We start from the raw sequence: 10,583 nt of genomic DNA on the forward strand, positions 1-10,583 counted from the left end.
GGAGGGAGTGAGGGAGCGTTGCAGAGTTGTTGTCTTTCTGGCGGTGTTTGCACCGTGCAGCCAGCTCCGGGCGCCCCCACTGTCAGCCCAGGATTGATGGATAGGACCGTGCATCGCACAAAACATCAATTCTGTCCTGCTTTCTCTTTCATTCTGAGCCTCACGTTCCTCATCTCTCCTCCCTCTCTCTTTCTCACCCTCCCCTACTGATGCTGCTCCAGGTCCCTCGCCGGTTCCTCTCTTCCTCACTAGTTTCCACAAGGCAACCGTAAAGCCGACAGAGAGCGCGCCGTGAGGCAGCAGAACAGCGAGGCGGGCGGACGGCTATTTCTGTGACAGCTTTTTCTGTCTGGCAGGGTGAGTTAGAGCCGGAGCGCTGGACTGGACTGTGGTTTTCCGTGGGAGAGGAGGCGGAGGGGGAGYGAGGGGGAGAAGAGAGGGGCAGGTTGGACAGATGGAGGACGGCGGTACCCGGCACCTGGGATGCTGCGTGGTTGACGTGAACGAGCTGAGCGCCAACCCTGAAGGACTGAGCGCTGCCGGTGAGCTGCCTGCACTGTGTCTGTCTGCTSCTTCYTTTTTTTYCTGGTTATTCCATAAATCTCGTCWSACACACAAACTCAGGGAATGTGTCTTTGGCAGCGAACTCAAATGGTGGTATCATTTTCAACTTGAAGTAAACCATAACTAACTTTATTCAGTTATGGTTTGCACCAAATGTCCTAGTTGGTGCAAATTTCTGTTTGATATAATTGGTTTCCAGATCAATGCTGAATAACTCTAAATCTGTTTGGAGCTTATTTTCATGTTGCTTTTTGGAGGATGCTTTTTTTTTTTTTTTTTTTTTTGCAAAGTCATGTTGATGCCTGAGTGTCAAGCGTTGCCCCCAGTTACAGCAGAGAACATATTAAAAACAACTGCCTGGCTGATAAATGAAGTGGGCTTTCAGTGTGATAGTTGCAGATTGTCCCTTTATGTCTCTGTTGTCTGCAACTTAGTGTCTGATGTTAATTTGCAAAGTATTYGACAATGACAAACAGTTTTGTAGCCTAAAAATGTATGTTTTGCGTTTATGCTCCTACTCRTATTTGGCCATCGGTGCTCATATTTGCAGCAGTTCTCCAGTGGATTGAAAAAGTATTCATACCCATAAACTTGTCAAACTTACAGAGGTCAGTGTGTTTGATAGATCCACATAAGATGGTGCATCATTTTGAAACTGAAGCAAAATAGAAATATACATTTAGAAAATGCTGCATACCTTGTATTTGCAAAATAGCTGATGATCAGACAGGCTTGTAAAAAGCTGAACATTTTTAAGTTTTGCACAAATTCACTGTTGGAATTTTGTCTGTACTTTGAGTAGACCATTCTAATATGACTGTCTTGTAGTGGCTGTAGGGTTGTTGTTTGCCGGGAAGGTGAACTTTCACCCCATCTCTAGTTTCTTGAGGTTTTTGATAGGTTTTCTTCCAGGACTGGATTTTTTTCCTGGATTAAGCTTCATCCATATTTTCAACTCTAACCATCTTCCCTGTTTAGGGGCCACAGCTATAAAATCAGCTATAAAATCTAGACTCCCTCACCACACCACCATTGTTCATTCCAACTGGTGATGCACCAACTACACTTTAATATGCATGAATAAACACATTGGAAACCATATTAGTAAAACACTAGAAGCTAATATAAGAAATTTCCTTATCTCCACTCTCAAGAGTACGGCCAATGAGCAGCAAGGGAAAAACGAATGGYACACCTGGATTGGTTGCTTTGYAAACACTAAGCAGTAGCATGCTAACTAGCATCTTCTTCCACATGTTTGCCACTGCTTTTGCTATTGCCTTCAGTGCTTGTGCAAACTAGACATGATAGAACTTTCTTCTTTCTTTCTTTAGGGGCAGCATTATGTAATTTCCAGGCAAATAGCACTATTTTGCAGCACAATCAAGCAACAATGTTGCTTTTAGTTTTTATAAAAATGCAACTGAAGGTAACATTGCTACCTTCAATTGCATTTATGCAGCAGAAATATGACTAAGTTTGTAATTTTGTGCCTTGAAATGGGGACTCTGTCTCTTTAAGAAAGTTCTCTTCTTTCCAATACTCCGCCTTCAGGAGGTCATCACATCGCTCCGATTAACCCTTTTACAAAGCTTTTACCAGAGTTTCACTTGGAAGGGACTCTTGGCTAAATGCTGCTGGCTAGTCTGAAGGAGCTGAGTGGGGAAGTCGCAGTGGAGGTGGAAGCTTGAAGCTTGGAAACTGCAGCTCCAAAGTGAAGCTTYGTCCTCACAGGCGGCGCTAGGTCCACCCAGACGTTTTCCACAACTGGTTGTCACGGGAGATTAAAGCATTTCTTAAACATGGATGAAAGAGTCAAGGCAACTCTCCAAGTATGTTTTTGATGAGGAAATATTATGATGTGAAGCTCAAARTTGATTTTACACAAAACTGCCCCTTTAAAACAGCAATATTTGGACAATAGCTAAAAACTGAAGCCAAAGTTCCCCATATGAGCATTTGATGTTTGCAGCTTCTCCAGAGTTAAATGGGTCTCTGAGCCRCTTTTAAGTGAACACCGAGATGTTTGCAGCTTTTTAGTTTTACCATGGTTGTTCACTAGCAAATCTCCCAAGTCTCCACACAACATTTGGATTTATATTAAGATTGAACTGCACATAATGGGACTTTATTTAATTAAAGGGTGGCCTTTYCAGGCAATTGGTTGTGTTGGATTTTATTTAAGGTTGTCAGAATAAAAGGAGGCAAATACAAATCCTCATCACTCTTTTTAGTTTTTTATTTGTTCAAAGACATTTGAAGGCCAGGCCTCGTTTTTCTTCYGCTACACAATTATTTGGTACCTCATGCTGGTCTTTCACAYAAAATCCAAATGAAACACACGACTGTAATGTGACAAAATCCCAGAAGGATCAAAGGGGAGTGYTGCTTGTTTCTCTGAGCACTTTTGCTGCAGCCTGTCCTTTGCTGTCTTGGTCTGGTGTCATTGAACGCTTGCAGAGGCAAACTCACCTTCCTTCTCTCCACTAAGAGAAATGACTGAGGAGGTTACCCTTATCAGGAATGTCACAAAGCCTGATTCTCAAATGTAATATCTCTGCTTTCAAAAAGGACAAACGCTGCATGCTGAGCTGCTGAGCGACATGGAAGTTCAAAATCATTTTCTCTGTAGGTATAAATAAATAGAGCTGCACAAAGCAGAGAGAGGGAAGGTGCTTTGTTGCCTTGTCTCCTTTACGCACACAAAATCTCTACAAAGACGCTGAAACAGCATGCAAAGACTAAAGTGTTCTGAGAAAATTACACCGGTGTGCACAAGCTACATTAAAATACATGGTAAAACATGTGCTGTCAACTGGAGCCACACGCTGCAGCACTCAACCTTCAATTCTAAACTCAATACACACAATTGTTAGGTTTTAAGTCCCACAAAAAACATATTTGTTGTGTGGTGGCACAATTATTAGTGTCCCGGGATAAAATAACCAGCTGAGACGTCTAGCTTTGAGTATGAATGTTCTCTTTCTGTATCTTATGCATTTTATGCTAGCTGCTAATTACCTGTAGGTGGGAGTATGAGCATGCATGATTATCTGCCCTGTGCTGCCCTRCTGTCCAGTGCGGAGGTTCTCCACCTCTTGCCCATTGGCTGCTGGAGGTAGTCACGCAAAACTCTGCAACTGATGGATGGACACAGACAAATGCAAACTTTCAACACAAAGGACTTGTTTTAAACTCCTTACTTTTTTATTGTTACATTTTTTCACATTGTCATTATAAATGAGACAATTTTCTGAAGTTACTGTAAAATACATCCAGAGTTGAAGCAGAATTTAATGTCAACATGAGAAAACATTAGTAAAAGGTGAGAGACTGTCTTTGCCAGTTCCATATGATCCTGGCCTGCGGTGCGCTGAGTGAGCAGACTCTTCAGACTCATTTGAACATAATTCAGCTGTCTGGTACAACCCACACACTTAGAAAAACCTGCTGAGATCTAAGATAGATGCTGGTGTGTCTGCCAGCTGAAATGGACACAACTTTCCCAGAGATAAACAGACATGGCTCAGAATGAATAACAAAGACTAAATGCTGTTATTCTGTTAATTTCATTATTAGCAACCAGGGTTAAGTTTGTTGGACATTACAGAAATAATTTTAAATACGAATCAAACTAAAATCTACAATTATAGAGTAAAAATCAACTTATAAAACACACACATTCTGAACATTTTAAAGTACAGTATGGGATTTTTTTTCCAACTGAAAACAAACAAATTAGTTTGGATTAAAAAGAAAAACTATTAAACAAAATCTTAATTGGGAAGAAACTATACTGCTAAAAAAAATGAAGGGAACACTTAAACAACACAATATAACTCCAAGTAAATCAAACTTCTGGGAAATCAAACTGTCCACTTAGGAAGCAACACTGATTGACCCGACGAGGGTCCCCGTTGTCAATCAGTGTTGCTTCCTAAGTGGACAGTTTGATTGTGTTGTTTAAGTGTTCCCTTTATTTTTTTGAGCAGTATACATTCATGCTGGTGTTTTTATGTGGAACTTCAAAATGTGCAGGGAATTGACATGTGGAAGAGATAAAATGAATAACCAGGATACCTATAACATCATTTGATCAAAAGTTTATGACCATTAACTCTAAAAATGTAGATTTCATTTAATTTTCTGTCAGGCATTTACAATGAACCACTCATGACATAGGCAAGAAGGCTTACTACTAATGTGCACAAGCAATACTTCCTGCAATGACTAATTGATGCAATGGTTGTCAGAAAGTCTTTTTAAACTTCAAAAAGGATCCTGAAGGGATGGGAGGAAAAAAGTGGTGGTTCCCCCAATTTATTTATTTTTTTCTGCGCTGACATGGAGGATCCAGTCAAAAAGGTCACCTCTCTGCCCACACCACAAACTTCACAGTTCAGACTTTGCAAGGGAGCAACAAAGATGGGCCATGAAAGGTTGAAAACTTTTCTTTTTCTTTTAAAGATGATCTAGATCAGGGGTGCCCAAAGTTGGTCCTCGAGGGCCGGCATCCTGCATGTTTTAGTTCTCTCCCTGGTTTAACACACCTGGATCAAATGATGGCTCATTAGAGGCCTAGGAAGAACATTGACATACTGAACAGGTTGTTACTACCACCAGGGAGAGAACTAAAACATGCAGGATGCCGGCCCTTGAGGACCAACTTTGACTCCCCTGATCTAGATGTTCTTGATGATTTCCATTTCTAAAGTCATAAAATGATCCAGCTTAAGTTGATCTGGGAGATTATCCTCATCAACAGAATGACAGAGCTTATAAAGGAGAATAGAATCATGTCTTTGGACTACCTTGCATGAATATCCACTCAGTCTCTCCTCTTGCAGTTAATGTATAGTGTACATTGTCCCTGTTTTAACTAATTAGTCAATTTTGGATATTTTTTGACTAATAGTCTTGAACTAAGATGAACTCATGAACAGCCTTTGGAGCTTAAATTCAGTTCTCAATAGTTAGCCTACTGTTGTTGCTGTGTCCCTCTCTCTTTTTCTCCTTTTTGCATTTTGAAGCTCTGCCTAAACCCAGTTGCAACCCAGCAGCAGGAAAGGTGAATATTTGTAGTTTTCCTGTGGTTTAGTGCATTTTAAACAGGCATGGAAATAAATGGGGCATGTGTCTGTAAGTGCACTAATTACGCATAAATTTATGACCTTATGCACTCATGATTTTGCTTTTTGTCAGAAACCAGTGTTCTGCAGGTAAAACCTGACAGTTGCCACCCATTGAACCTTCTCTGGTACAAAATGGCAGGTTTTTTAGCTGACAGGTGTAAGGGAGCGAGACTAATGAGAAAAAATCTGATTGCAGTTGTATTTTGTTTTCCTTTGGTGTCCTGAAAGACAAAGGAGAAAGCCAAAGCACATAATTACCATGTACAGCACAGTCGACAAGTTGACAGCCCTGCATTATCAGTCGCAGGTGAAATGGTTTATCTCCACTTTGTTGACGGGAGACAAGAGTGGGACTGAACTCTGCTGCCATGCAGTTATTAAGATGAAGCTGTTTTGTTTTTTTATTTTTTTTACACACATTCCCAAAGCTAAGGAAGAAATTATGCCATTTTAGCTATCAGCTAATTACATCACAATTTGCATAAAGGAGAGTGAGTTTTTGCTGTCAGCCCTTACCTGAAATATTAATTAGTGTTTGGTGTTTGACATGATAAAACTATCACAGAGCCACCTCTCCGTCGGCGCCCTTGTTAACCTTCCACACTACATCTCTTATCGCAGTGACAGTCGAGACCACCTCGGCTGCACCAACTGATTCACAACACTTCATTAAAAGCTGGCAACAAAACCATCTGTCCCCTCTCAATCTCCCACCGCAGTAATGTGAGGATAACTCACTCCTGCGTTCAGCACCACTCGTCCTAATGGGATGCCTGTCTGTGCAAACATCAATCGAGTTACTGTAGAGGTGCGATCACCAGATGGATCGCCGTGAATGATGCACAGGGGGCTTTTAGGGAATTTTAAAATGCGGGAATGAGGGAAAAATGTGCACAGGGTTGGACAAAAGGAGACCGAATACAGCAATTATTGAGCATTTATCTGTGTGCACTCATGGGTAGAGCCGCTGGCTGGGGCGGAAGGGGGGATGCTATTTATATCCTTGAAATATCAAAGCCCATGCTGAGCCAGCCGTATCAGTAAATTATTTATATCTCCTCAAAATCTAAAAGAAGATACTACTCAAAATGTTATCAGGATTTACTCTTCTGAGGGAACTTCTCTGTGTAATATCTATTCATGAGGAGAATAAGTAGAAGTGATTAGCTTGTGAATCCTCTGCTTTTCTGTTGACTGGAAATGTTTCTTAAAGTGCACCGGACAGTTACTTTTCATGCATTTAAGACCTTAGATCAGTGACAGCAGGGTCTCCGTCTCACGTTTGTGTTTATCATCACGTACAATGGATAAGATATCAAAGAAACAAGCAGAGAAAAAAAGTTAAGTGATCATCTGTAAGATGGACAATTTACCACCCGGGTCATTCATTAACTCTGTMATTCCACAGAAATGCCCCCATGCTGCTACATCCTTACAAATTCTCCTCTGCGCTCCCTTCAGCGTGTCTTTCCCCCCACTGATACCACCCACAGACCCGGGGGGGAGKGCGGGCTGATAGATTGGAAGTACAGTGGGGCTGTGCTGTTATTTCTGGAGCCAGATGAAACTGCGGTATAGCAGGCGGGTACACCTCATTTGCTCTGGGCCCCTTCGGGAGATGCATCTGCATGTGCAGCCCGCCTGCCGCCTCGCTGAGCTTATTACCATATTCATAATGCTGCCGGATATCGATTATAAATACCACACCTGTGCCACTTTTCTCCACATAGTTGTTCTGAGCCACATTGTGGCTGAGAGCATCGTGTGCTCGTCGCAGCTATGAGYGAGATGGGCTGCACGGGTGGTATGCACCTCTCCCCATGTAATGTTTAATTATTGCGATTAGACCAGGTAGCTGTGCAGAACACATCCAGTATTTTCTTACAGGAATTAATGGCATGCATTATATTTTGAGCTTCAGGACAAAATCACAGTAAAACATACTGATTTGCAAATGATCAAAACCCAGCGATTGAGCTATATGTTGAAATGCTGAACTTAAAAAAACTTGATGCCAAAAAACTTATTAAAATGAGAAACAAAGTTGGGATATGTGCTTGCTTGTGTGTCTATTGCATTGTCTCTTCTTTTAACCAAACTCCTGCCACTTTGAGTAGTTTTACAGCTGGAGTCTTTTCAGATTCTTGCTTGGCTGATCAACAATTCAGAGCCTTGTTTGCCACGTCAGACTGATTTTTACTTGGAGACAGATCTGAGCTGCAGGTTTGGGAGGCCATTTTTGTCCATCCCGCAGATGGCTCGACATAATGATGATGTTGATAAACAGGTGTTTACTTGATAAGGTTCATGTATCTTTGCTGAAATATTGATATCCTCTTCTCATGTTCATGTTCTAAAATAGCGGTTCTCAACGTGGGCGGTACCGCCCCCCCAGGGGGCGTTCAGAGGATGGCAGGGGGTCCTGGTGGACATTTTTACAAAAGGGGGGCGCTGGGATTCCTTTGGGGGGCGTTTGGTCAAAGGTAAACTTTACAGCTTAAAATGCACAACAATACCAGTTTGGACTTTGAGCAACTTGGTAAAACTGTATTGTGTAACATTAAACCATGCTTGGCTGCAGCTGTATTGATGGCAGCTCTTCTTCTATTCAGTGTTTGTTAGATTCTGTTAGCTTCTTGACGCAGCTCCGTTCTCCTGCTACTGGTAGCTAAAATCACGATACCCTCACTGTGTATCCCTCTGAAAAATGAACCCATTTAAATAAAGAAATAAAGAAATCCCTCCATGGCTGATACCAAGCACCTTCAAAAGGGACTTGGTAAACGAGTCCACTTGTGTGTAATGTAATCTCACTCCAAGTCTAGAATTCTCTGAGGAACCCAGAGATTTTTTTAGAGGACAAACATCATCGTGAAGGTGAAAGAATACAGCAGACAGGTCTGGGAGAACATTAGAGATGTTTAAATGGCATTAAGCATTATCCCAAGCTTGGAAAATCTCACAGAAATCTGTTCAATCCATGATCTGAACATGGAAAGAGGATGAGCCACCTAAAAGTCCACCTAAAAGATTGGGACAGGAAAGAAGAGGATTAATAAGAGAAGAAACCAAGAGATCCATGGTAACTGCAGAGATCCGCAGCTCAAATGGGAGATTCATTTGACAGAATATCTGCTATTGAAGTAAATCTGGATATTTTTTGGAAGAGTGGTGAGAAGTAAGCCAATGTCAAAAGAAAGCTGTAAGAGATCTTGTTTGCCATATAATTTGTTGATTTAAATTTTATTTTTATTGTACAGCGCTTTGCGATTGTGAGAAGCGTTATATGCACTGCAAAAATACAGAATTTTACCAAGAATTTATTTTATCTAGTTTTTAGAGCAAATATTTTAGTACACTTCAAATGAAACCACGAGAACGTAATAATGATGAAAAAGTTTTATTTCCACTGGCAGATTATTTAATTTATAGGTGAAATAATCTGCTAGACTTTTTCCATTAATATTAAGGAATTATTTACTTAAAACAAGCTCCTCCTCCTACATTTTGCTGTAAAATTACCTGTGCATTTTGTCTCATTTCAAATGTACTAAGATACTTGCACCAGAAACTATACATCAATAATAATTGGTAAGATTTTGTGTTTTTTCACTGTACTTACTTTGCCAAAGAAGCTTTGGTAAGATGTGACTAGAATTTAGTCTCTGATTCTGCATACAGAACACGTCTTATGGAGTACAAGCCAAAGCAGGCAGACTTAAAAAAAAAACAAGATGATATATTTGAGAAGTGGAAAGCTCTCATCTGGACTGCACTGCTGTCAGATGTGATGATGTATCTGTCTTGTGCTAGACACCAGACGTTGCAGCAGCTCTGCCTGTGAGAGGAGGATCCTGGAGGAAGAGAAAGGCGCTCATACACCTGCTGTGTCCTCAGGCTGCAGTGGTGCAATTTAACACCGATCTGGAAAACCCGACGCATGCAACAGTTTCCAGAGCGATGCTGGAGCACATTCAGTCTTTGTCTTCGAAGGTGCAACATAAACTGTTGACTGTGTACAAACAAAACATCTGGCACCATCCTTTCATTAATATTTGACAGTCTACCTAAGAGCTCTGCATAAAAAAGCAGACAGCTGTGAATTGTAATCCTCCTTCCGCTCTGTCAACATTCACTTGCTTTTCAGCACGTTGGGTTTTTGTGATTGGCATCCCTTCCAACCCACACCGAACTTATCTTCATTCCTCATCTTTAATTATTACTGCAATGTCAGGGATTTGTCACTGCCTCCTACAACTCTGAAAAAGTTAATGTATGGCACAGATGGAGTCCTCTAAACAAACCAGGCTGTCACAATGACAATCCCTTATGATAACATGGCAGCAAAGGCAGGACCGAACAGCTGGCTCTGTCTTGGTCCACGTATTTAAAGGGCTCCCCTTTCTTTAAACAATACAACATGACATTTTGGCTTATTAAAGTTTCATATGGTCCTATAAGGAAGCTTTAGTGGTGACAACATGAGCAGACACCAACCGAGAGGAGCACGAGGTTGACAGCTATGAGAAAACCAGATCATGACAGGAAGTTTATTTAAATACAGCATACTGTACTTAGCCTGCTTTTGAAAACTGTACATGAATACATTTTCTTTTAGTCCATGTACTTCTTTTGCAGTTTTGAGTTTTAAATCCTTCAATATATATATATATATATATATATATATTCCAGTGCAGAATATGGACTGGAAGCCCCGAGATCAAAGTGGGGAACACCCCCAAAAGTGGTGGAGAATGACCGAGCTAAGATCCTGTGGGACTTCCAGATCCAGACAGACAAGATGATAATGGCGAACCAACYGGACATTGTGGTGGTGGATAAAGAACAGAGGAAAGCCGTTGTGGTGGATGTAGCAATACCAAGTGA

General features: G+C 41.2%; 1 protein-coding gene across 3 annotated transcripts in view; it reads left to right on the top strand.

The window, feature by feature from the left end:
* Positions 1–19: 19 nt before the first annotated feature.
* Positions 20–10,583, top strand: part of inpp4b (inositol polyphosphate-4-phosphatase type II B) — a 196,229-nt gene continuing 185,665 nt past the window's right edge. For 2 of the 3 annotated variants that reach the window (XM_017306762.1, XM_017306766.1), the window contains exon 1: positions 20–542. In XM_017306762.1, the coding sequence (XP_017162251.1) occupies positions 455–542 (88 nt within the window). In that variant the 5' untranslated portion in view covers positions 20–454. The remainder of the gene's footprint in view (positions 543–10,583) is intronic. The other variant, XM_008419948.2, reaches the window with a different exon arrangement.

Source organism: Poecilia reticulata, linkage group LG1 (genome assembly GCF_000633615.1).
Source record: "Poecilia reticulata strain Guanapo linkage group LG1, Guppy_female_1.0+MT, whole genome shotgun sequence".
NCBI lineage: Eukaryota > Metazoa > Chordata > Actinopteri > Cyprinodontiformes > Poeciliidae > Poecilia > Poecilia reticulata.